This window comes from Falco cherrug, chromosome 1, assembly GCF_023634085.1.
Source record: "Falco cherrug isolate bFalChe1 chromosome 1, bFalChe1.pri, whole genome shotgun sequence".
NCBI classification, from domain to species: Eukaryota; Metazoa; Chordata; class Aves; order Falconiformes; family Falconidae; genus Falco; species Falco cherrug.
The window spans coordinates 99,431,415-99,456,581 of NC_073697.1; the positions used below are offsets into that span (position 1 = coordinate 99,431,415).

The 25,167-nt window shown below is 48.6% G+C and overlaps 1 protein-coding gene across 4 annotated transcripts in view; it reads left to right on the forward strand.

The window, feature by feature from the left end:
- Nucleotides 1–25,167, forward strand: part of TTC28 (tetratricopeptide repeat domain 28) — a 191,512-nt gene that overhangs the window by 160,511 nt on the left and 5,834 nt on the right. For 3 of the 4 annotated variants that reach the window (XM_055711377.1, XM_055711391.1, XM_055711402.1), the window contains 10 exons: nucleotides 1,477–1,617; nucleotides 10,170–10,314; nucleotides 14,754–14,933; nucleotides 16,058–16,778; nucleotides 18,512–18,636; nucleotides 19,864–20,095; nucleotides 20,539–20,615; nucleotides 22,737–22,760; nucleotides 23,581–23,710; nucleotides 24,815–24,922. In XM_055711377.1, the coding sequence (XP_055567352.1) occupies nucleotides 1,477–1,617; nucleotides 10,170–10,314; nucleotides 14,754–14,933; nucleotides 16,058–16,778; nucleotides 18,512–18,636; nucleotides 19,864–20,095; nucleotides 20,539–20,615; nucleotides 22,737–22,760; nucleotides 23,581–23,710; nucleotides 24,815–24,922 (1,883 nt within the window). The remainder of the gene's footprint in view (nucleotides 1–1,476; nucleotides 1,618–10,169; nucleotides 10,315–14,753; nucleotides 14,934–16,057; nucleotides 16,779–18,511; nucleotides 18,637–19,863; nucleotides 20,096–20,538; nucleotides 20,616–22,736; nucleotides 22,761–23,580; nucleotides 23,711–24,814; nucleotides 24,923–25,167) is intronic. The other variant, XM_055711387.1, reaches the window with a different exon arrangement.

Sequence of the window (25,167 nt, forward strand, 5' to 3'; positions counted from 1 at the left end):
AGGAAGAGATGCTGTCACGGGATGTGTCATCAGATTTTTGCTGTGGTGGTGCTCAGTTCCACACTGCAGCCTTCGCTTTCAGCTAGAAATGGTTCCATTCAGCTGGTCTAATTAAGCTGACAAATAGCGCATACTTGCAAAAAGCAGTGGGAGGGACTTCAAAGTCTGCTTGAACTTGTGTTGGGACAGAGTCCTTGCTCTTCAGGGAGAGCATGTGGCTTGCTCTCTTGGGTTCATGAACTCAAGATTTTTGCCTCTTTAAGGAGCTCTGAATACTCATTGTCATTGTTACTCAAAACTGTGCCAGGACTCAAAACCGAGCATGCCTGCAGCTGGAGGAAAAACAGGCAGGAGGCAGCTGCTGACAACCTTTTCTTTGCCTTTTTTCCCTCCCCCTGCCATGGCTGTTGCTCAGCTAGCCCCATTTCAGTGTTCATGAAGTGATTGGCTTTTGTCAGGACTTATTCCTTCAGGTTGTTAAATTATATTGACCTGGAAGTATGCTTACAAGATATCCTGTGGTGCATACAGCAACATAGGGATGGCCCTAGTTGCCAGCACAAGTGCGTGTTGTGCATTAATTTAATTCATGTCCTCTTTGTTGGAAAATGTGCCCTTGAGGAAAGACTGCAAGTTGTCAGGAGCCCAAAAGGAAACAGAAATGAGGTGCAAGGCAGCTTCAGCAGGTAGCATAGCAGTTTTAGCTATGTGTCCAGTTTAGCTAATAAGTGTCCAAATTCCAAGGTTTGTGATGCACCATCTAATATGCAAATTATTTATTAAAGGGAGGAGTTGTTAAAAATGCACGTACAATAGTTGTGTTTCCCTTCTGCTTTTAGAAAGAAGACAAAATACAGCATTTTGACAGAAAATCTACACTGAGACGATAATTTAGATATTAATGTCAGGATATGGAAAATTCAGAGATTTGGAGATCTCTGTGTCTCTATTGCTGCTGTCCTAGTGGCATTGGTAATTTCTCTCCCTGTGTGTTCCCTGTTTGTATAACAGGAGCAGCAGCACAGCTCCCTTTTTTATGTTGTGCTTTGCCAGTGAAGGAAGCATACAGAGCTTGGAGCTGTTATTGCGGAAATCTGAAAAGGATGCACTAACACATGTTCTTAGGCAAATCAAGGGCCGAGTTGGTTTTTCCTGCAGACCTCAGCTTTTCTGTTGTGCTGCAGCTTCTAAAGTCCATGCCTGCAGAGCATGGGAATTGGGGTCCTGTATTTCCATTAGCGTGTGTCACTCTTTAAACCTTGAAGAATGCCCAGGAGAAGAGGAGGGGAATGGGGTTGTTACTCTCTTGTATGCCTAACAGGAGGAGGCGATGCAATCCAGGGAAAACAGGACTTCAGCATTTGGTTGAGGTTGTGTCTGAAAGACATTTTTCTCTCAAACTGGCTGAGCATTTGTCACAAAGCTGTTGCTCTGTCTTGCGTCAATGACTCCTTCACCCTGCTGTTCCCCCTGCAGAGCCTGTGCCAGTAGCGAGACTGAGAGCGAAGCTGGGGATATCATGGATCAGCAGTTTGAGGAGATGAATAACAAGCTGAACTCAATGACTGATCCGACGGGCTTCCTGAGGATGGTCAGCAGAAACAACCTCTTGAACAGGTGAGGCTACAGCGCTGCACTGTGGGCATCAGCGAGCAGCATGAAGCATCTTGGTGGTGGGTTTCTCTCTAAATGGCAGGATTGTGTGGCCGATGCCGTTGCTCGTGGTCTCTTTGTTGCCCCAGGTTGAGGGGATACAGAGCAGCAAACCGATACTGTCCTTTATGGGTGCAGTAAGCATCCATTCCTCGCAGCATGGATGTACGGGGGACATTAAGCATTAACATTAATGCCTTTTGGCAATAAGGTCTGTGTGTTAGTACTGTGCAGCACTTCGCCTGCTGAGCAGAGGGGCCCGTAGGCATTTCCCTTCTGTCCTTTTCTTTTGTGTTCATGTTCAGTGAGAATTCCTCCCTCCCTCAGGAGAGCTCTGCATCTTGCTTCTGATGGGATTGGGAATCCATTACTGCCTTGTGTGTTGCATGTGCATCCAGCCCAGGAGCCTTGGGGGCCTGGTGGTCTTCCACGGATAGGTGACCTGGTGGGGGTTGGTTTTGTTCTACATACACAAGTGTTGAATGTGAGGGAAAACGCAGCCCTGCCAGGCCCTGGAAGGCCACGGGGTCCTTATTGCTTCCTTCCTTAGAAATAGGAATTTTCAGTCAGAATGAGGCAGGACAGGGACTGAAAGCATCACTGTGCCTCTTGTGGGACGGGGGACCCCAGGCACAGGCAGAGACCTAGGCAGGACTATGCATTTCACTTAAGAGCTCAGTAGCTTGGTTTGGAAGATGTAGGGGGTGGTATCTTCATTGCGTGTCTGGGTGAATTTGATATCTTAGGGTGATAGCCAGCAAGGACTTGGCATCAATTATTAACTGATAGCTCCGTCCTGAGGGGCAGCCATTTCCAATTTGTTCTTCACCCGGCCAAGCACTGCTTTTGGCGCTCTGAACAACTGCAGGAGAACTCTCTTTTGTCCCTGCTGTCTGTGAGGTGCGGAGCTTGGAGCTCTTTGCTACACACTTACAGAAATACTTGTTTCTGTTGATTTTAACTGCTGTACTAATTAGCTGGGAATATGCTGCATTTCCAGAGTTACAGGGCTATGCACTAGCCACACAGTCTCCACTCATTTTCTGCCTCTTAGAACTTGCTCAGGTCTCAGTCTTTCACGCTGCTGTGCTGAGTAGGGTGTCGTGGTTTAACCCTGGCTGGTAATTAAACACCATGCAGCCGCTTGCTCACTTGCCCATCACCCAGAGGGATGGGGAGGAGAACCAGAAAGGGAGGTAAAACTGGAGGGTTGAGATATGAGCAATTTTGAAATAGAATAAAAATGAAAGAACAACAACAATAATAGTAATGACTGGGGATCATGAAAAAGGAGGCAGAGGAGGAGAATAAAATCCAAAGGGAAAGGAAGAAAGAAAACAAGTGATGCACGATACAGCTGCTCACCACCTGCTGACCGATGCCCAGCCAGTCCCCAAGCAACGTTCAGCAGGCCCTGGCCAACCCCCCAGGTTTATATACTGAGCATGATGTATGGTATGGAATACCTCTTTGGCTAGTTTGGGTCAGCTGTCCTGGATGTGTCCCCTCCCAATATTCCATGCCCCTCCAGCCCTCTGGCTGGCAGGGCCTGAGAAACTGAAAAGCCCTTGACTTACTATGAACATCACCCAGCAACAACCAAACCCATCAGCGTGCTATCAACATTGTTCTCACACCAGAGCCAAAACACAGCACTGCACTAGCCACTAAGAAGAAAATTAACTCTATCCCAGCTGAAACCAGGACATAGGGCAAGCAATCAAAATGAAATTTTAAGACAGGATTTTTCCAGTGCTACCACTGCCCCAGTGATGAGGGGCTGCATGATGTAACCAGGGGTTTCTGGCTAGATCTGTGCTCCAGCATGGATTGTGAGTACAGGATACCCCAGGCCCTTCTCAGCCGGAAAAGAAAATGCCATCAGCCTGCAGTGCTGTGAGCCATCACATGGAGCTTGTGAGCTGTAACAGCATCCCCATGAAACTGGGAGCTGCCTGGTGGCACCAACAACTGGCCTGTGTTTTCTTTCCAGAATCCACGTGTGTATCTGTTCAAGCTGCTGCATTGATGATGAGCTGTGAGTACTTGCTAGTTTTGGATCAAACAGGCAGATCCCCAGAATTGCTGAGATGTTTTGCTGCTTCAATCAGGCTTAGAAGGACAGGAGAATGGCCCTCTGATGACAGGAGAAAAATATGGTCCAGTTCTGCTCCAGGGAATGCTAATCCTCAGGAACACTGCAGAGGCCAACCATACAGCATCTATGCCTTTCTGCTCCATAGGAGCCAAGTGCATTACCTTGAACCCACATCCGGGAGCTTATCTCAGGTGCCTTGTCAGGTAACTGGTTTGCAGCTTTTAGGAGAAGCTCAGGGGTGGGGCAACTTGGGCACTTCATTAAAGCACCCTCACAAGAGCATCAGGAGGAGCACTAGAAGTAGCTGTGTCTTTGATGTTCTCACCATGAGCACTGAGATGAAGAGAATGAGAAGACACTGCTATCTGGCCTGCTTGCCCACCTTTGCCTGCAGATGGGACATACCAGGGGGCTCTGGTGGCTTTGCTAACACTGCCACAGCTGTTTTGCACCAGGTTTGCTGAGCCCTGAATTCAGGATAGATGCTGTGGTCCTGCCCAAGCCTTTGAGTGCGTCCTGTACTTAACATCTGCTCCAGTCCCGTAGGTGGTCAAACTGGAGGCTACAGAGTGTAGCTGGTCTCTTGCTATACTGTGTGGTTCTTTATAATTAAGCTGTGTAGAGAGTGGTGTGGCTCACGGCACGTAGCACACTGAGCTTGGGACAACAAGGGGACAACCTTCCAAGAGCCCTGAAGCTTCAGGAAGGAAGCAGATGAAAATCTGCACGGAAGAGAGCAGATGAATAAATAAAATGGGAGCAGGCAGCATTTCTGTGCACTGGCCTGGAGCTCTAACTGGGAGCTGTGAGCTCTTAGACTTTGGTTAAGCAACGTAATCGAATGTTCAGCTAGAGCACAAGCGATCTTGCAGCTCTAGACCCCAGCTCACCTCCTTTGCAATGGCTTTTCTGCCAGCCAGTGCTGGAGTGAGGTCATGCAGCCGTCGGTCAGCGTTGAGTGGGTTGGTGCTGCTGTAGTGCTTCAAAGGACGGTAGAACTGTAGCTCACAAGCAGTGACTGAAGGTATGGCGTGTTTGCTTTGGCTTCTGCACTGCAGGGGATAAAGAGAAGTAGGGCCTGCTTGGAGCGAAGAATAAGAGCTGCTCTCCCCTACTGCCAAGGCAGCCCTGCATTCCTCATGTTGGGCCTGAGTGCATGTTTACATCTTGTGCTTGAATGTTGGAGATCCTCAAGGGAGTTTTCATGGCTGGGGGCCAGTGCAGCTTCCCTCACGCAGAGGAGTGGCACATGCTGTTAAGGTCCCATGTTAGAAAATGAGGCTCTGAAGATGCTGGGGCTGTTTGGAGCCATCCAGTCTCCGTGTCTGGCGACAAGCGGGTGACGGAAAGGGAGCCCTTGGTTTGGGATGGGTGCCCTCTGGCTGCTGTCATCAGGTAACCTGGCTTTTAAGCAGAGAATAATGTGATTTTTTCAGCAGTTCTGCTTAGAAAAGCAAGAACGTGGGGGTTTGGCAATTAGCTTAGGGAACTTCTGAGAAGAAATGGGCATTTGGAGGAGAAAGGAGCACTGAGGGGATGCTGCAGCGATCTCAGTACTGGGCAATAGCTGTCTAAGCTGTGGGTGGCACTGGTACAGCCCCCAAGGTAGTCCCAGTTGCTCATTCCTTATACAGCTTCTGTTTTCTGTGCTCCTTGGGACTCTTAGACTTTCACTGGGTTTCCAGATTAAAATCTCATTTCCTCCCTGCTAGTTGTCTTCTGCTCCAGAAAAGGACTTGATCCCTGCCCATACCTGAACAGAGCTCCTCCTCCTTTTCTTTGGCCTCTCCGCTATCATGGGGACACAGTTTGTCCTCCTTCCATGTACCTGCCGAAGGTATGAGAATCAGCTCTGACATTGCTCAAAGGGTAAAATACACCTCCTTGAGGGCAATTTCTGCAAGGCAGCATGGTGAGAATTTTGTAAAAGGCAAATTGGGAAGTAAGGAGCAGTATAACTTGAGATTAGAATTCACTTCTGCCAGGGCCATTGCCCAGCCCCCCTTACAGCTGCAAAGAGCTTGTTTTTTGCCAGCACAGTTGGCATGCACAGGGTCTATGACCAGTCCTACAAGCATTGTTGGAAATTTCTAGAACAAGCTCAGTGCCCCGGTAAGAGTAAAGTCTCTATAAATCCAGCCAGAGGAATCTAGCACAAGGTGGCTACAATTCACATGGAGCTTCAGCAGCAGTAACAACGTGACTATTGCCAAGATATTTCATTATTTTTTTTGCTCGTGGTTTCATCCTGGTGACCATCATGCGATGTCTGAGCATATCTCCCCTCTCCTTTTGGTGTGGGACCCTGCCTTTGTGTTGATTTTGGCCCTGTTGGCTGTGCTTATGGCGCAGCAGCGCCTGCGGGGCAGGGGCCACGCCGCAGGACCCCGTCCCACAGTGCCCAGTGAAGCCAGCAGGGCAGACCTGGGGCTGGCAGCCGGAGCCAGCCAGGACTCCGCATGGTCGGGGGGGTGCCTGGTGCTGAGGTGGGTCCGAGGTCAAGCCAGGCGTGCAGGATCAGGTCTGGTGGCAGTCGTGGGGTCAGGCTCAGCCCGCTGACGGCTGCGTGGGTCCATCGGAGTGGGCAGCGCGGGGGGTGTTAGTCGGTGGGTTGGGCTGGGGATGGGCAGGGTTCATGGGCAGGTGCGGGCAGGGCTCTGGTGCAGCTGGGGACAGGCACACCTGCGGCGTAGCTGAAGCAGAGACTGGGCCCCAGCTCCCATGGAGCTCCTGGGCCCATGGGCAGGGCATGCTGGTGGGGGCCCCAGCTTCGCTGCTCATTAAAAGCCTATTAATGTCCTCAGGAGCCGGAGAGCTTGCCCTGGAGAACTGTGCTGTTGACCCTGTGGAGCAGAGGGGTGGGGGTGCACCGGGGGTGCTGGCTGGTCTGGGACACAGTGAATTCTTTGGAAGGCAGATGGGAACAGCGGCTGGAGTCCCCTATCTCCCTGGTTCTCTGTCACGCGGGGTGCAGTGCTGTAGCTGCCCCAGTACAGACCACACAAGCAGAGAGTGCTGGGTGGTCTGTGGGTTTTGTGCAACCACTGGTGGGTTCTGGAGATAATTGCGGATCCTTGAAAGCATCCACAGGGAGCCCATATCTGAATGTTTTCTGGAGCTTCCCACAGCTTGCTGTTGGGAGCGTGTCAAGGCCCCGAATGTGGATATTGGGCTGCATCTCTAGGAAGAGTCTTTTTGAGGAAGGCTTGCAGAATGAGAGGCCTGATGGACATCCACTGTCTTGAGGCTGCCAGATCACTGTGGCAGTAAGTCTGACTCACAGCCCAACCAAACAGCCGTGCTTGGTCATGGGTAGTATTTCAGTTGTCCATAGTGCCTGGTGTGTCCCCATGAGTGCCAAGGCAAGAGCAGCTCTCTGCTGGTTCTGGTAGGAATCCCTTCCTGCCCGCGCCTGGCCATGTTCACCCTCAGCAAGCCGAGCCAGGCCCTGTGGGGCTTGTGGCTGGCCAGACCAGGCTGAGCTCAACGCTTGCATGACACGGGCTTTTTCCCCCTTTCTCCGAGATTGCCATGGGACCATTGCTTTGTTCCTGCATCTCCAAGACAAAGGGCGGAAGCAGAGTTCACGCTGCTCCATGCAGGCAGCCCCAGCCCCAGTTCGTGCTGTTTCCTCTGCTTGCCGCAGGTCGGGCTGCCTTACACAAAGGGTTATAAATAAAGAGCACTGCGGAGTCTGTGCAGGGACTTCCAGGGGAGAGATTTCACTCTTCCAGAAATCAGGGGACCCCTCTACATTGCAAGAGCAAGGTAAAAATGATCAGTGCAGCATCCCAGAAGCCAGCACTGGTGCCTTGTAGAAGGGGCGTTTGGCCAGAAGTCTGTTGTCACACTGAAATCACCTGGACTCAGGTGCCTGACAGGCCACCTGGAGAGCCCTTGGGCTGCTCTGCTTTGGAAGGGAGCGGGCTGGCCAGTGCTCCAGGTCTGCTCTGCCTGCTGCAGAAGATATTTGTCCATCCTCCCCGTATGGATTTTCTTACTCTTCTTTGTGTACGCAAACACACAGGCAAGAGATGCGAAAGATTTATGTTACTCCCTTGGTTTTGTTCTAATAAAAAGCAATCCAAGTGGCGAAGGAATAAATCTAGAGCTGCTTGGCTGTGAAACTAAGATGAAGGAGGCTCTGCTGATTAGAGTAATCAAGCCCCTGTTCCCTGCAATAAATTAACTTAATACAGCAGGGGAGGCTGGCGAGTGCCGCCTGCTGGCAAGTAGCTGCTGCTTGGAAAGGTCAGGGCTGTTGTGCTGGGGCTAAAGCTCTGTGCGCTCGCTGGATCCTGGGTGAGCAGTGGGGTGGGTATCCCTGCCTTTCCAGGCTGGCTTATCAGGCAGGAGATACAAGAGGGATGGACTTTGAGCACAGGGTTCGGGGCACTAGAAACGTGTGAGATTGGGAAAGCACAGGTTTGATTTCCCGATCTGATTTTAAAATCTGTGCTACGTAAAGTACAGAAGCAGCTGAGCGCTGCAGAGTGTGCTTGGCTCATCAGCTGCTGCAGTGAAGCTAGGCAGAGGGGTCCGGGGGGGAGCAGACAGCGCTGAGTCCATGCTGGTCCTGCAGTGAACTTGGTGTTGCAGCAGTCACCCAGTCAAGTTTGCAGCAGCACACTCACGCTTTCACCAGAATCTCTGTGTCAGGGAGCGGGGCAGTTGGACACTGGGCTTCGGTCCACATTCTTAAATGACTCCTGTTGGCTCACAAGATGAAATTCATTGTTAGTGGGGAGCATGGGTGATAGCATTGTTTTTTTCTTTAGAGAACAGGTTTTAGACATGATGTGGGCTGGTTCTGGTGACATTGCAGCAAGTGAGGGAAGAGAGAAATTTTTTTAATCTCTGTCTGGTCTGTGTCAGAAAAGGTCAGGGGTGTCTCAGGCCCGTGGTTTGTCAGTGGTAAGGGAGTGCACTGGAGTGCAATACTTCTGCTCTCCTTGTCTTTTCCTGCATGTTGGCTTAATCTGGTAGTGCAAAGAGACACTGTGCCTGTGTGTGTGTGTATGTGTCTGCTATAGGCATATGTGTATGCATATACATATGAATATATATGCCTATAGTAAATACACAATCAACTGTTAATATGTCTCATTGATTATTGTGTCTGTTGGATGCTGAGTTTTCTTTTTGGTTTTCTGGATGTGCAGATGCTTTCTGCTTTTCTTTTCTCCGTTGATAGCCCAAAATAGATTCAGGCAAGAGGTAAAAGTGAAGAACAGAGACAGGCATTTCATCAGAGTGAGCATTCTTAAAAAATGGACATTGCAGACTAACGTCCTGATAAAGCGCATGAGTTTGGTCATGAATCAGGAAACTCTAGCTGCTTTCCTGTTGTGTAAATTGGCAAAGGCATATAGCGTTGGAAGGTGTCTGAGAGGCAAAACAGCGCTGTGCTTCACAGAGACCAGGAATGGAGGGCGGCTTTCTCTGCCCGGCACCATCAGAGCATGATCTGGACTGGGATTTCATGGAACCCTCCATCCAATGCATTTGGCACCTTGAGGACAACGCGGCATGTGTTGCCTCATGGGTGGCCTTTTATGTTTGAGATTGTTTTGTTACTGGACAGCCCCAGTGGTTACTCTGGTTACACTTCAGACCTTGCACTACCGTTACTGTTCAATGTCTTGTTTCCCTCCCTGCCTTTTCTTCAAGGCCCACCTGTTAAAACTTTCTGGAAAGTTATCCTTTTCACATAAAATGGTTGTTCATGGCACCAAGCCAAGGATAATGTTTCTGGGGAGCGCAGCTGCTGGATTAGTGAGACTGGAATGGGGCAACATCATTTCCTCAGCAGGGCAGTAACTTTTTGTAGCCATGCCATCTCGGTCTCCTCAGCATGACGGTGTTTGGGGCTGGTGATGCCAGAAGAGCACGTGCAGAGCTCTGTCTGGAGGGGTTATCAGAAAGGGGCTCCAGGTCAGCTCTCGCATCTGACTTCATGGAGCCGTTCAGAGGAGTGGCAGCAAGCACAAGCGTAACTTTCATGTCTTGTTGTTTGCCTGTTGTCATAGTTTCTTTTGGTACTATGCTAGATTAGTTGGTATAAAACCCCAGTACACGTCTTCCTGTGATTATAGTCAATACTTAATGCGTCTCCGTTTGCCTGCTATAGATACGTATGAGTAACAACTGTGAACAGCACTTCAGGCACTTGAGTTTGTAGAGAAACTCCGTAGCAATTAGTGTGCTGTTTGCAGCTGGTTCAGCCTGCCATTAGTGTTATTGTTCATTGTGGTGTGAAGCTGAATGGGAGAGTAAAGCCCTGCCGTGAAGCCTGTTACAGAAGAGAGTCCTCTGGATGGACAGGAACTGGCGTGTTGGTCAGTGTTACGAAGTCAGGGCAACCTGTAGTTGACCTCAGGTTTCTGCAAGTAACCTCTCACTTGCCTTTTGCCCACAGGAGCTGTCAGAGCATGACCAGTCTGTTCAGCAGTACCATGTCTCCTGTTAAGGATGGAACATCATCTCTTCCAAGGAGGCAGACATCCTTCACCAAACCCCCACTCCGTGCGCTCTACGACTTGCTGATAGGACCTATGGAAGGAGTAAGCCTTTGGCATGGACAAATGTAGAGATTCACGTACAAAATCCTCTGTCAGTGTGGGAAAGCAAGAACAGGCAGCTTGGGGACTGTGTCTGAAGCGTGGTGGTTTTCACTTGGTCTTTCCAGATGGTGAGGCTGGGTGTGTTGGGAAGTGGACACAAGGGATGCTGTGGTTGATACCACTTCCAGTGAGCTGCCACAGTAATGACGCTTTTGATGAACCTAAGCAGGAAGCATATTCTTAGTTCACTGATGCTAATTGGCAAACTCAGCAGCTCAGTCTACGGACAGAGCTCTTGTCTGGGTCAGGGGACGGAAGAAGCAGTACTGGGAGCCTGGCAGCACCGCTGGCCCACCCTGCGCCTCCCACTGCCCTACCCTGCGCCTCCCACTGCCCTGCAGTGCCACGCTGGCAGCCAGCCACAGCCAGGCAAGCTGGACCTTGCTCCCTCTTCATCCCAGGGCTTGGTGCTTTTGCACGGAGGTGGACGTTTCCTGGTGGGTGCCAGCAGCAGTGGGTGGGAGCTGCTGCTGGGGCTGGTCAGGCGCTCGGCAGCCTGCTTGGTTCGCTGCCACTGTCCTGGCACTCGGGCCATTCGGGACCCGGCAGTGCTGCAGCGGTGTGCACCTGCCAGCAGGGTCCCGTGTCGGTGGGTCATGGGGCGAATGCAGAAGCCAAGGGGAGCTGCGTGGCACGGCGTTCTGCCAGGCCATGCAGGAGGCCAGGGGCAGGTTCCAGTCTCACGGAGCAGTGGCAGGATAGATTAACAAGTCCTGTCTCTGTCGCACCGTATCCCTAGCTTGAGGAGGTAAAGTTGCTGAGTCAAGAATTAGTCTTTTCTCAGTTTGTATCCAGCTGAACGAACAAATCAAAATGTCATGTTTCTGTCATGTGAGAGGGTAAACCAGCTCTACCCTGGGTTACTTTAAAGGCTGTTTGGACACTTTAATCTTGTCTGCAGAAGTCACCTCCGCTGTGGAGGCATAACCTGTGTGAGCCTGAGCTTTTGTTAGCTCTGTCAGCCTGCCATCCCGCGGTCACGCCGTGCATCTTGGAGCGGGGCCTTCTGCTACAGAGGTGGCACGTCTGTCCTCTCTGCAGGGCGAGATCAGCCCTGCTTAAGGCTTTTCTGTTCCATCTTCTGCAACATTCTTGAGAAAGCTTCACCTGGGACTTAGATGCCTGCCTGCCCCTAGTGTGAATAGGTAAGACAGGCTGGGAGAAAATCCTCGTGGGGAACCCCAGGAGGCTGCTTCTCCTTCCTGGTGAGGACACACTGTGGCTGGGCACTGCTTGGTCGGTTTGGGTGTCGGGGGCCCGAATTTGGCACCAGCAGGGTACGGTGGGGCTTGGCAGGGCTTTCAGAGTGCAGAATTGGCTGTTACAGGGTCCTTACTAGCTGCTTTCTAAGAAGTTGCAGTTCAGGTTTGTGTGTGGTTTGGCAATCCCAAGATAAGGAGACTCCCAATTACAGCTACACGAGCTGCGAGGGACCCATCCAAGCCAGCAGCTGTCAGCCAGCCTAACCCTGCACAGCCACGTGCCCCACAAGGGGTGGACCAGCGCCTTTCTCACCTTCGTGACAAATCACCAGTGTAGCCGGTATTGTTGCTGTGAAGTAGAGCACGTGTTCTGTGCTCGGCAAGTTCATGCTTGTCTCCTTTTTCTTGTTGAAGAGGGTTTTTTTTGTAGAACGCACCATAGAATTAATTCTTGGAGACATAATGAAACACAAATTATCCTTATAGTTTTATTTCTGTTTCTGCAATGCACACAGAGACCTCACGAGGAAAAAAAAATAAAACTCTAGGGGTTTTACATACAAACTAAAAATTCTGCTAGGCACATGTCACTATGGCTTAGATGCTCTCTGATTGTGTTGCTGACAGCTAAAGCTCCTGAAGCAGTAAGTAAAATGGATTATATATTAATAAAACAAACAAAACAACCAAAAAAACTCCAAAAGCATTTCTGGAAAGCAACAACTGCCCTGGTGGGAAGCTGCTGCTTGTCAGCTTGGGCTCTGCAGAAGGAGGCAGGGCTGAAAGGGAGGCGGGTAAGTGCAGCCGCCTGGTTCACCCCAGGCAGCGATGCCAGGGACGCCTCCCTCGAGGCTGCTGGGCTGGTAGGCAGCATGTCAGGCTGGAGCGGAGGTGGCGGGCAGGACGGCTCCCCAGCCTGCTGTGTGTCAGCAGCTGCCTGGCATCTCTGCGGTCTGTGGGGCAGGGTGAGCTCCAGAGCTGTAAGGAGGACACGAGAAACAGCAAGAGGTCGGCAACTATTTTTAACTCCTTTTAAATGAAAATTTTCTTATCGTTCAGCAGTTTTGTTCCCACTTCAAATGGCAAGAAGCCTTTAAAAGCATCTTGCTGTCTCTCTTCAACCTTCTACTGTTTGACGTTCTCCCTCATAGCTGACCTGTTTTCTGGTACTTCTGACTCGCCCCAGACTCCCTTTGGAGGAGAACGCCAGACTGATTTTTCTGTTTCTTTAGCGATGTTCATTCATCTTTGCTGCTGCCTGAGAACTAAAGCTTGAGACTGACTGCAAATTCCTGTTATTCTTTGATTGCTAGTGAGATGGGGTCAGTGTGTCTCAAATTAATTGTCAGCTGTCAGTGCATCACAGTGCAGTCTGGAAGTCTGCTCCAGACAGACCCTGAGCAAGGCGGAGGGGAAGAGTTGTGTGTTAGGACCAGGGTGCATTTGTCTGAGCTCTCTATATAAAGCTTCACACAAGTAGTAATACTCACCCTCAAAATTCACAAAATCCCTTTCTTTTCTGTTGCACTGTCTGGTTGTTTGACATGTCCACGCTTCAAGATTTTCTGACGTTACTCCTGCATCCCTCTCGTTTCACAAGTCTGCGTTCCTGTTAGACGTTTCATAGTAGTAGTTCACTGCTGGCAGTGAAAGAAGGAATATTATTCTTTCCCTGACTTAAATGGGGACTTGACTGAAATAAGCGTGCTCTAAAGCACAGATGTTAAAGGGAGCAATGTTTGATAAATAACAGAATGATGAACATGGATGTTATTTCTTCAGATAATAATGTAACTAGCTAGCACCTCAGAGGTTTTGGCGGTTATTATTTATGAAATGTAAGCCATATGTTTGAAAAATACTCTTCCTTTACTGCTGTTCTGTTAAAGCTCCAGAATTTGCATCAGGAAGAGGTAATGTTTGGAGGCATTGGAAGCTAGTTCAGAAATCCACTTGGAATGGAGTCAGGCAGTTTTGTCTTAATATGCTGAGCAGCCCGAGTAGCTGTTCGTCTCCTGTCAAAACAGATGTTTGCTACATCTGATGGCAATTAAAATAGCCCAGAATGAAAATTCTCAAAAGAATTGAGAATCTAAGGACAAGAATCTAGTCCTGCGTACTGGATCCTTGTCTCCATCCTGCAGTGGACAGTGAAGAGTTCGCTTGCCTTTGGGAACATCGAGCAGTCTGGACAGCAACAGAACAACACTAGTTGAACTGGTTATCAGCAAAAATATGTCAGGTTGGGGATTTGGTCTCATCCAGGCTTGTGCTAAAAGTTTCATCTTCTAATGAATGGTTTATTTGCCATGCCAAGCTACGGCTGCTACGCTAGCTTAAAGGTGTAGAATTGCTTAGAAATTTACTGCTGTTTTGCATGAGTCCTTTAGACTTTTTTGGTGTGTGCTGCAAGTGTTTAAGCAGGAGCAAATTTCAGTGCTTTGAAGTTACTCTTTCCTGGGGTGCTAACTAATTATTTTTATGATATGCTTTGATAAATTAGTGAAATTCCTCCAGTTAGATTGGACCAGGAGCAGTTGCCACTTTTGTGCCCAGCTGCATGTTCCCTATTTATTACTCTCCCTGCTTGGCAAGGCCCATAAGGTGCCCCAGCTACCCCGTAGGGTACTTTCTGTTTAGCCCTGCTTGAGGCTCTGGGTAATGACAGTGTCAAGTGTCTTGAAGCGCAGATCATGGGCACAGCCTGTAGATTTTTTGCTTTTATGTAGGAAATGACTAGTTTGAAATTCAGTATCAGAAAGAATATTCTCTTTCAAGGGATAAGGTGATAACATTGACAAGGCGTAGGTGGTTGGGGTCGCGGAGACGTTATGGTGGAGCGGGAGGAGCTGCTGTGCTGCGGTGAGGCTGCGTCCCAGCGCACTTGCTGGGGCTGGGGGTGATGACCGAGGTCGCAGCGTGTCGGTGCGCTCGAGGCTCGTTTGGCTCGGTGGGATCGCTGGTGCACAGGGGAGCAGCAGTCCGGCCGTGCAGACCTGCCCAATGCCAGCGTGTGTTCGCCTGGCGCCGCACCTGTGCTCACACGGAGCATAACTCTGATACGGATATTTCCAAACCTGGCGTGGGGTCAGACTAGAGCCTGATGCTTGGGAAGTGCAAGCTGGGGCACCTGCTGGAGTGAAAGGGCCGAACTGATGCTCTCTCTTTTCTTTTCAGGGTTTGATGCATTCCAGTGGGCCTGTTGGCCGCCATCGCCAGCTGATACTGGTTCTGGAGGGGGAACTGTACCTCATTCCTTTTGCTCTCCTGAAGGGCAGTTCCTCCAACGAGTACCTCTATGAGCGCTTCAGCCTCATTGCAGTGCCGTCCATCCAGTCACTGAATCCCAGCTCCAAGGTCTGACATTGCCTTATAAAACCTCTCTCTCACAGAACCTCTCCTGTGGGGTGCGGGTTCTTACACCTGCTAGAAAAGCGGCGGCTCTGCCCTGCTATGCCAGACACAAGAATAGAAACAGAAATGTACCCCCCTGCCGAGGCACTCCCAGTTCTGATGAGCACGTTAAGCACCACAGCTGTGAAGTAGATTCTGATGTAGTTCCTGAAGCACAAAAACACAGCCCCAGGTGTGCCAGGAAGGACAAGGGGAATGGATCATTTGGATGTCCTCATGTGAGGGGTAGCATGTCCTAGGGTGTGGAACTAGGTGGCAGACTGCAGAAATGTAGGAGTTGGTGATCTATATTGAGCTTCCTTGCCAAGCTGTCTGTCCTATCACGTTTCTGGTATGTTCGTCTACATTTTAGCTTTCCGTGTGGAGAAGGCTGCTGATATCTCATGACACTGAAGCTAAAGGCAAAGCAAATGCCACAGGCAAATCATGCAGAAGTGTCTTCATGCTGAAGTTTGGCATCAGCATTTCTAAGCCCCAGGGAGAATGCCCTAAGTCACATCTGCTTTTGCTGAGCAGTGTGCTGCTGTGTGGCTTGGCTTGTGCTGGGTTAAACAGTCACTGAAACAGCGAAAGAGTCTGAACCTTCTCAGCGTTACCGCTGTGGGAATTAGGCTTTTCTGTTCAGTACCAGGCCCCAGTAATCAGGTGCGTGCAGCACCATGCCGCCGGCAGTGATGATGCTGATCCTTGAAATACAGCTGCAAGAAACCACTCAGTGAGTGAGTACGAGTAGTCTTCCCATAAAATGGAGAGCTGTAATCTTCTTTATGTTTCTAGCTCTGCTGCAGCCCTCAAAAGGAGCTGGGCTAAGTCTGTTGCTTTCTGTTTTTACCTATCTGTTCATCCCAGATGTGGGGATAGAAATCCTGATTGGACTCAAGCAGAAGTGTTCCTTGGAATAGTCAGGTGGAAGAAACTAAAGAAATGCAGATAGCTTTTTTTTTTTTTTTTTTTTTTTGGTAATTATGACAACCAGGCTTCTGGTTAGAGCCAAAGAGTCAGGGTGTTTTATTACCAGCACTATAACAAACATGTCTTTGAACACCATTTTCTCTTTCTCTTTGTAGTCCCATGCAAGGAAGAATACCCCTGCTTACTCCAGTTCTACCTCAATGGCAGCTGTCATAGGAAATCCCAAGCTCCCTTCAGCAGTTATGGACAGGTGGCTCTGGGGACCTATGCCCTCTGCAGAAGAGGAAGCATATATGGTATCTGAGTTACTTGGCTGCCAGCCCTTAGTTGGCAGCGCAGCAACAAAAGAGAGGGTCATGAGTGCCCTCACTCAGGCAGAATGTGTCCATTTTGCAACCCATGTCTCCTGGAAACTGGCTGCTTTGGTCCTGACACCCAATACTGACAGCAATCCAGCCAGCAGCAAGAGTTCCTTTGGGAACCCCTACACAATCCCAGAATCCCTTCGGATGCAGGATGATGCCAGTGATGTGGAGAGCATCTCAGACTGCCCTCCTCTTCAGGAGTTTCTGCTTACAGCAGCTGATGTCCTGGATCTGCGGCTTCCTGTCAAATTAGTGGTTCTTGGCTCTTACCAAGAATCCAACAGCAAAGTCACTGCTGATGGAGTTATTGGCTTGACAAGAGCATTCCTGGCTGCTGGGGCTCAGTGTGTCCTGGTGTCACTCTGGCCTGTTCCTGTGGCTGCCTCCAAAATGTTTGTGCATGCCTTCTATTCCTCCCTCTTAAATGGGATGAAAGCCAGTGCAGCCCTTGGAGAAGCGATGAAAACTGTACAGAACAGCAAGCAGTTCTCCCATCCATCCAACTGGGCAGGTAGGAAGAATTCTGCTTTTTGGCAAATGAGGAGGGGTTTCTAGGCAGTGTTCTAATGCCAGGTTGGTTGAGTTAAGCAAGGAGCAGTGCTAGCAGGTAGTTGGGAGCAGCATGTGCCCTGTGCTCTCCCAGAATTCAGCCCGCATGCTTCAGACCCTGTTACTCAGCTGAGTGTGGCTGAATATCAGCATCATGGAACACATCAGTATTTCATTGTGTATAGTAAATGTGTTATGAATTTGATATAATTTAAAGCAATTGCAAGGTGGTGAAGTGTGTTTCATCACAATGGTTTCGTGACTGGAAAGAAAAAAACATGCAATACAATAACTCCTTCCCTGTGTTTGTAACCTGTAGGGTCACGTTTCCTGTGTACTTGGAATGGAGTTAGTTGGAGCAAATATTCAGAACCTTCTCACTGAGTATTTAGGGGAATTCTCAACAAAGAGCCAAGAGTAGGACTTCTGGAAGTTGCAGCAGCAATCAGTAGCTATGATTTCTGTGACATAAACCTTGTAGGGCTTACTCCTTTGATCCTTTCAGGAGAAAGTTTTCCCTTGCTTCCACTGGAAATTTCTCAGCAGTGTGAGCTCCTGATGGAGGGCTGGGGCTTGCTCCCTCTCAATTAGATGAGTGAGCTGAGATTCAGAAAGGCAAAGTCTTGGAGTTCAACGGTGCCGTTACAGGGATATGTACAAATAACCTGCTTTTTTTTTTTCCCTGGCACAAGTCCTGGTTTTTGAAAACTGCAGGCATTCCCCAAATGGCTTTTTTTCTTTTTTGCACAGGCAGCAGTACCATGGTTTTTAGATCAGGAAGGTGCTGTGAGTATGGTTCTGATGTAAACTCTGTGTAGCTGGAGGAGTGCGAAACTCACCAGAGCTTGTTAATGTGAACACTTGGAGTTAGTCTGACAGAGCGATCTCAGGCATGCAGAGTCCAGCGTTAGAACGTGATTCAGACAATACCAGGTGGATGCTGAGTTTAGGTTACAGTCCACAGTTCAGTTTGTATTTTATTTTCCTTCCAAGATTTTTCTGTCTCAAAAGGCAAGGGCATTAAAATAAAATAAAAAAAAGTCACTGCTTCCTAGGCAAAACAGAATGCGCATGGCCATGGGTGTGTGGCATCACCACCAAGCAGAGGCTTCCAGCTGCTCAAGCTGCCTTAGTACTGCGCCTTCCGTAGTATGTGACACACAGTCCCTGACTTCCATCTTTGATTCTTGACGGTGAGTCTCAGATGGAGAACCAGGGCGAGGATGGGCAGCCGCGTACCTCTCCGCAGTGTTGGAGAAGGGGCAGGCAGGGCTCCTTGGGCTGCCATCTGGAGAATCTAGTATTTAGATGGTGCATAAGCCAAGACAGGTTTCTCACTGAGACAGGGAAAGCTCTCAGTTTTGAGTTCTGTTTCTGCGAGCATCTATTGATTTCCACTGCTGTAAGGGAGACCTGGCGCATGCTAGGACAAGTTTAGCTGCAATACAGTGTTTTTTCCACTTGCTTGAACAGGAAAATACTATTGATTTAATAGAGGAAGACAGTAAGAAGCATCTAGAAGCTTTCTGGAAGTTCAGTCTATGGGACTGGGCAGCTGCTCTGGGAAAAGACTCACTCTGCAGGGTGCAGTAAACCATCATTCCGTTAGTCTGAGAGGGGAGAGGATATTGCTGCTGTTTTGAACATTTTCCATAACAGAAGGAGATTGACTGTCTCTTATTCTGAAACCTGCAGGCTTCATGCTTATTGGGAGTGATATGAAGCTGAACAGCCCCTCTTCACTAGTAGGACAGGCCCTGACTGAGATTCTGCAGCACCCTGAAAGGGCACGAGATGCTCTGCGTGTCCTGCTACATCTGGTAAGATCAAGGAAACGCTACCACACCCAGCAGGCACCCGGAGGGCCATTGTAACTGTGAGATAATGTTACCTGTGGGTGTGCATCTGTAAGTGATGAATGGGAAGAGAAACACTCTGATGTGTTATATCCTATATAATAAGAATATGTACTTATTATATATAATAAGTATACACATTATTATATATAATTATATATAGTGTGTTGTATATATTTATGTATATTTATATATATATATTACATAATATATACTTTCAACCCTTCTCCCTTACCTCACCATACCATGTGAAAACTGTGGGTCAGTATAAGAAGACTGTTGGGACACCTGATGAAGTGTCCAGAGCAAAAAGAGGCAAGAAGTGAAGTCTTTCATTGTATTGTGCAAAATCCTGCAAATATAAAATATATATATTTAAAAAAAAACAAAAAACATGTATATAAATGTACCAGATGCAAAACCATCTGGTTTGCATGTGCTGTTGAATTGGGTCTCTGCTTTAAAACTGAGATAATCGTTGGGGTTCATTGTTCCTACAAGAAAACAGCCAGGAACATCGCAGTCATGGAAATGCAGAGCACAGTGACTGCTGTCTCTTTGCGTACGTGGAAGGTAAGAGGCGCTGTGGTCCCCGTACGTGCCAGTAGCCTGTTGTGGGGAGCCGCAGGACTGATGCCAAACTGCCAGGCGACTAGAATAATCTCCTGACTTTTAATACTTTCCTTTCCCGTGTGTTTTCTGTGGTCCCACAGGAACGTGGAGTATCCATAGCATCAGGAAAACCTGTGAATATTGCTAGTCATCCCAGTTGCTGGGTTTTGTGGACACACATCTTGTTACTTCTCATGTAGCTGCAAACTGTTGCCTGGTAATAAGCAGTGTACGTGAGAGACTGGAACCTGAACCTGAGTCATATTTTGGGGAGAAAGGCAGCTGCCAGGCTTATAGGAAACTGTCACAAACAAAGTGGCACTTATTTTCCTGTGGTATTGCTTTCCCCAGCATCTCAGAGCATACTGGCACTCGTTGCAGTGATTTTGCAGCTGTGAGTGCCGAATTACTAGAGCCTCTGTTTCCAAGGACGCTAACATCCTTCTGTGTGAGACAGGCCAGATTCAGCGCTGGGTTTGCTGTCGCTCAACCTGCCGTTCCCGTCTCTTCACTGTGTAAAAAGAGGCAGTCAGTAAAAATCTCTTCTAAAATGAGCTAACGTTATTATTTTCCCTAAAGGTGGAAAAATCATTGCAGCGCATCCAGAATGGGCAGCACAACTCCATGTATACCTCCCAACAAAGCGTGGAGAATAAAGTCGGTGGCATTCCAGGCTGGCAGGCACTACTTACTGCAGTAGGATTTCGGCTGGACCCTCCAGCCAGTGGCCTCCCAGCAGCGGTGTTCTTCCCAACCTCCGACCCCGGGGACCGGCTGCAGCAGTGCAGCACCACCATACAGTCCCTCCTAGGTAAGGGGCAGCTCAGCCACCGGCTCTGTCCAAGCAGGCATCTGCCTTTCCCTGCCCTTCTTTGATGCAAGCCTGTAAACTGGTGATGTTTTACATCAATGAAATACAAGTATTTAACAGGGTAGAAGTTGTAAAAGTAAATATTTACTGAAAATCTTGTCATAGAGGGGAATCACTTACTACTGGGTCTAATACCTGAGCAGCTTGATGTGACTGTTCCTTTCTCCCAGCTCTCAGCCAGCGAAGGTATAATTACCTGAAATTACCTGCAAAGCGGCAAAACCTTTTGCTTTCTGGGAGTTGCTGCTGCTTCCAGAACTGTTCAGTGCTGTGGGGGAGAGGTTTTAGGAATGAGGCAAGTTTGTATTCTGTTCAGGTTGTTGCCTTTCTAGCAGTCAAGAAACAGATACTGAACAATCCATGTTTCTGCTGCTGTTTTTCAGGTTTGCCTAACCCTGCACTTCAGGCACTTTGTAAGCTTATCACAGCTTCAGAAACAGGAGAACAGCTTATCAACAGGGTGAGTTGGGAGGTTTTCCTCCAGTACCAGTTTCCAAATGGTTCTTCCCAGGTCAGTAAATTCAGAAGTGTGCAGAATGATTTATGCCCTGGTTTATCAACCCAGCGCTTGCTAGGAAGCTTTAGGGTTGAAATTCTAAAGCTTGCCTCTTTGTGTAAATGAAAGTGTGTGTCCAGAAGAGAAAAATGCAGGTATGGTACTGGGCTGCATGGCCTTGGGTCTCCCTGTTCAGTGACAGAAGTGAGAACGCGATGCCTGCTGCAGTGAGGGGGAAGCAAAGTACGGGAAATGGGTGGCAGAACCACTAATTGCTTTTCGCCATCCTACGTAGGGCCCATGTTGGCTGGTCTTTGTCCGCTGTGATTACCAAAGTCCCAGGGTATAGCTGACTTTGGACAATGCAAGGTCTCTCAGAAAACTTGCTGAGCCTGTGCTTTTCCTGGTGTGCGTGCTCATAGCTCTGCTGAAAGGATTCACGGTCTTTAAGAGGAAGGCTATGGCTATGGGACTCCTCCCTGCTCGCCCCAATCTCCTTCACGTTCCTCTCCCTCCCTAGTCTTTCTAGCATGCCTGGCCTAACCTAAGCTTTCTCTGTGCCATCAGCCCAGCTGCCTTTCCATTACCTGCTTCTTACTGTCCTGATAAACTGAGGTTTATCTTGGTCATTTGCCTGCTTTAGTAAATGAACATGCTGCACGTAGTGAATGGGCATATTGCTCACTTTCTTCTCCCCTTTCCCCATGCAAAGGTGTTCTAGGGAAGTACCGTGGTGGGTAGCTGGGATTATCTCTGCATAGCTTCAGTGGGCTCCCCTGTGTTCTGTCGTGTAGAGTCTCTGCACAAAATGCAAAATAAGAGCCCCAGCTTTGCTGTTACCCACTAAGAAGCCTGCTTTGTCAATCCACTAGGCCGAGTATGCTCCAAGGAAAGGGTTTCTTGTGATGATCTACAGTAGCACATGAGATATCTCTAATGGCTTGTCCTTTATGGCATTTTGCTTTCTTGCCTTGGCTCTTCTCAGGGCCCGAGACTCCTGTGGTTGAATAGCAGGATTATTTTTTCCCTCATTGCCACCAGAGGGAGGCCTGGGGATGAAGGGCCTGGGGATGAGCACAAGACAGCGTGGGATAGATGGGAATGTGTTTACAGGGTCTATGAGATTACTTCGCAATTGTCTTCTTGTCTCAGACAGTTAAATCACCCAAGGAAGAACATTCAGATGGCTGTACACAACTGACAGAAGATGCACTCGCCATTTCCTCAGCTGCCCCTTGCAATAAATATTGTCAGGGATTTTGCATTGGTTTTGCATATGTTCTTCTATAGCCCACACCCCAGAATTCCCTTTTGCACAAGAGTCTATCCAGTTACAAGTTAGGGGTTTTCAGCTTAGCTCGCCCTTCCTCTGTGGTTACTTGCTTTTTTCCCCTCCTTCCTCTCAGCAGGTCAGTTGGTGAGCAGCTAGAGCCCTGCCTGTCCCAAAGCAGAGAAGACTTTGTTCAAACCTGAAGTGTAAAGACTGACAGTTCAGTCAGCGGGTGTTGCCAGCTGTTTTTTCCATATGAGTGGTAGGCATCGTAAGGGAGCAGGTGCTCTTGGCACTTGGCTTCAGTGAAGCTGTGAGGCAGGGAGCCTGATCTTTTGCTCCGGATAGCAAGTGCTGATTTTCAGTGCAAACCAGAAAGCAGGAACCACAGAAGAGAGAACATCAGTACTACTACATGTGCAAGGAAAAGTTAGGGATTGCTGACTGCATTACGTGCCGATAATGCATCCCAGAGAAGACAAGAGAAGGGCTTGTTTTATTCTCAGCCTTCTGAGGGAACGTGGGTTGGCCTGAGTATCTGCCTGCCGAGTGTCTGAGTTGATTGTAATGAGCCGGGCACTCCCAGATTCCAGCCGCCTGTTCCCACGCCGTGGGACTCCTGGTTCACAGCTCAGGCCGTGTCCATTGCTCCCTTCTTTCTCTGGATTGAGCACCGTTGCAGTCAGGATGCTGGTTTGCATGTGGATGTGTCACTGCAGGGTTCCCGATCACAGGCATTTTGTAGCACAGAATAACCTGTGTTCTTTCTTTCTTTTCTCCTTCTCTTTTCCTTTCTTGTTATCTGCTGCCCGAAGGCTGTTAAAAATATGGTGGGAATGGTGAGTATTACATGCACTGGGGAATGACACTGCTGTGCAGGATAAAATGCCTTGGTCACTGCAGACCCATTTCCCTGTGCCGTGTAGTGTCTTCAACCCGCTTTCAGGCCTGAAATTTGCTCCGTAGTGCTACTGTGGAAAAAAGACTGTGTAAGCTTTTGTGGGTTGTGAGAGATGGGTGGTCCTGAGGTTAGCTGGGCCCTGATTAATGGCTTTCCATCCTTCCTGCCCTGGCTATGTTTTTGAATACATGGGATCCTGGCACCTTAATTTGTGTCAGATCTTCATAAACACATTTTTTCTCTACTTTGCTACTCCCGTCCCTTGGGCACAGTTGAGAAACTTCTTTCCTGGAGGCCACGGAGGTATTAGGAAAGTCTTCTGTGGTTTCATATGACTTGTTCTGCCCAGTTAAATGCTGAGAATGAGTTTCTTGGGATTTGCATAGGGCGTACGGCTCAGTCACGGAATGGGCTTTAGTATATTTCTGTGAGCAGCCCCAAAGTATCTCTTTCCTTTTCTGTCACTTCACAGATGTTCCTGCTGTGCTTCCTTCTTGCTCAGTTTCCACTGGCCCACACCCCCAACCCTCACCCCTGTTCTGTCCTTACCTTTTGCTGCTGCTCAGGTTTGTCCACTGCTGCTGTCCCTGGACTGTCCCTCTGCCCAGACCTTTTCATCTCACTGTTCCGTTCCGGAGCAGCAGATGAATAAATGGGTGTACTGGGAAAGTTTGCAGTGAGTTTCCTTAGCTGTGACTGTTGGGAAAGCAGTGATGTGATTTGTAAGAAGTGGCTAATGTTTGTGTTGTTATCTTCAGCTGCATCAAGTCCTGGTTCAACTTCAGGCAGGCGAGAAGGAGCAAGATTTCTCCTCAGCACCAATCCAGGTTTCCATCAGTGTCCAACTCTGGAGGCTGCCTGGCTGCCATGAGTTTCTGGCAGCTCTAGGTAGGAAAACACTTCCTTCCCTTGTCTTTCTAAAACTATTACTAGTGTCTTGTACGGTGTCTTGAAGTAGTGACGAGACTCACAGCTTTAGATTTGTTTGTCTGGGTACTCTTTGGTCTTTGCATCTCTGGATGTGACCCCTGACAGCTCAGTACATCTCTGCCGGCTCACACGCACGGAGCTCTGGCTCGCTCGGAAGCCCGTGCGAAGGTGCCTTTTTGTCTCATCCACCAAAACACCTCCTCAGTCAGCAGAACATGGATTTCAGGGTTGATAGCAGCTTGGTACTGTGAAGTTGGTTTAACCCCGGTTTTTATTTCAGGATCCTGTTCCCCTCTTGTTTGTAATACATACTTTTGAGTTTACTTCTGGCCTTCTACCTGAAGTTGACCAGTCATTCCTTTGAGAGGGAGACCCGTAGGACATACCAGGGTGATAGTATGTACCAGGGTCTATATCCTGTGGAAAAGACAGATGAGAAATAAATACCAAACTAAATTTTATTCTAGCTTGGACCTTGCTTAGAATTAATTAAAAGGCATTGCAGGGAAGAGGCAACGCTGGAAAAAAACTCCAAACATTCAAGAAGACTGCTGGAGGGGCTGTTAAAAGCCAGGCATCTTCTCACACACAGTCATGCCTCCTGCAGCCCAGCCCTCATTTGCTGAATCCCAAGGTCTGTGCCCTTCTTCAGACCCATTTCTGTGAGAAACCTTTGAATTAATGATGAATGGTAGGGGCATGTGGGACACCGTTCCCTGAGATGTGGTTAGTATATCATTCTGTGACAATGCCAAGGAATTTGCAACTAAAAAACTACTGACTAGTGCGTTTTGTCTGTCAGTTTGGACAGGAGTGAGTTGTTTCTGTGTACGTGCTCACAGTCCAGCACCATGAAGGTCCCGATACCTGCTGGAGAAGCCATGCTAAATAGTAATGAAAACAAACCAGCAGAACCGTACATTGTAGGTGAAGAGCCATCACTCCAGGACACCGCAGGATCTCATTTCTCTTTTTTCCATTTGTGTTGTAGATGGGGCCATGCTTGTTTAAGACATGGGATCTTTCTTTGAGGTGTCATTTTCTCTCCATATTCCACTACAGGTTTCGACCTTTGTGAAGTTGGCCAAGAGGAGGTGATTCTGAAAACTGGGAAACAAGCTAATAGGAGGACCATGCACTTTGCTCTGCAATCCTTGCTGGCACTTTTTGGTAAAGCTACTTCCAGTACTTTCTGCTCCTGTATCATCTGATGATTTGATTAGAATGGCTTCTATTGAAATCTTGCACTCTTACCTTTTGCAGAGATCATACATACATCATCACACACGTGTCATACAGACCATACATCGTACAACAGGTGCAGCAAATGTTATTTTTATATGGGAAACAAACATTAAGACTTGGCTATGGCCAAAAGTGGGAATAGAGTCCAGCAACTGGAAGATGTGTAACTC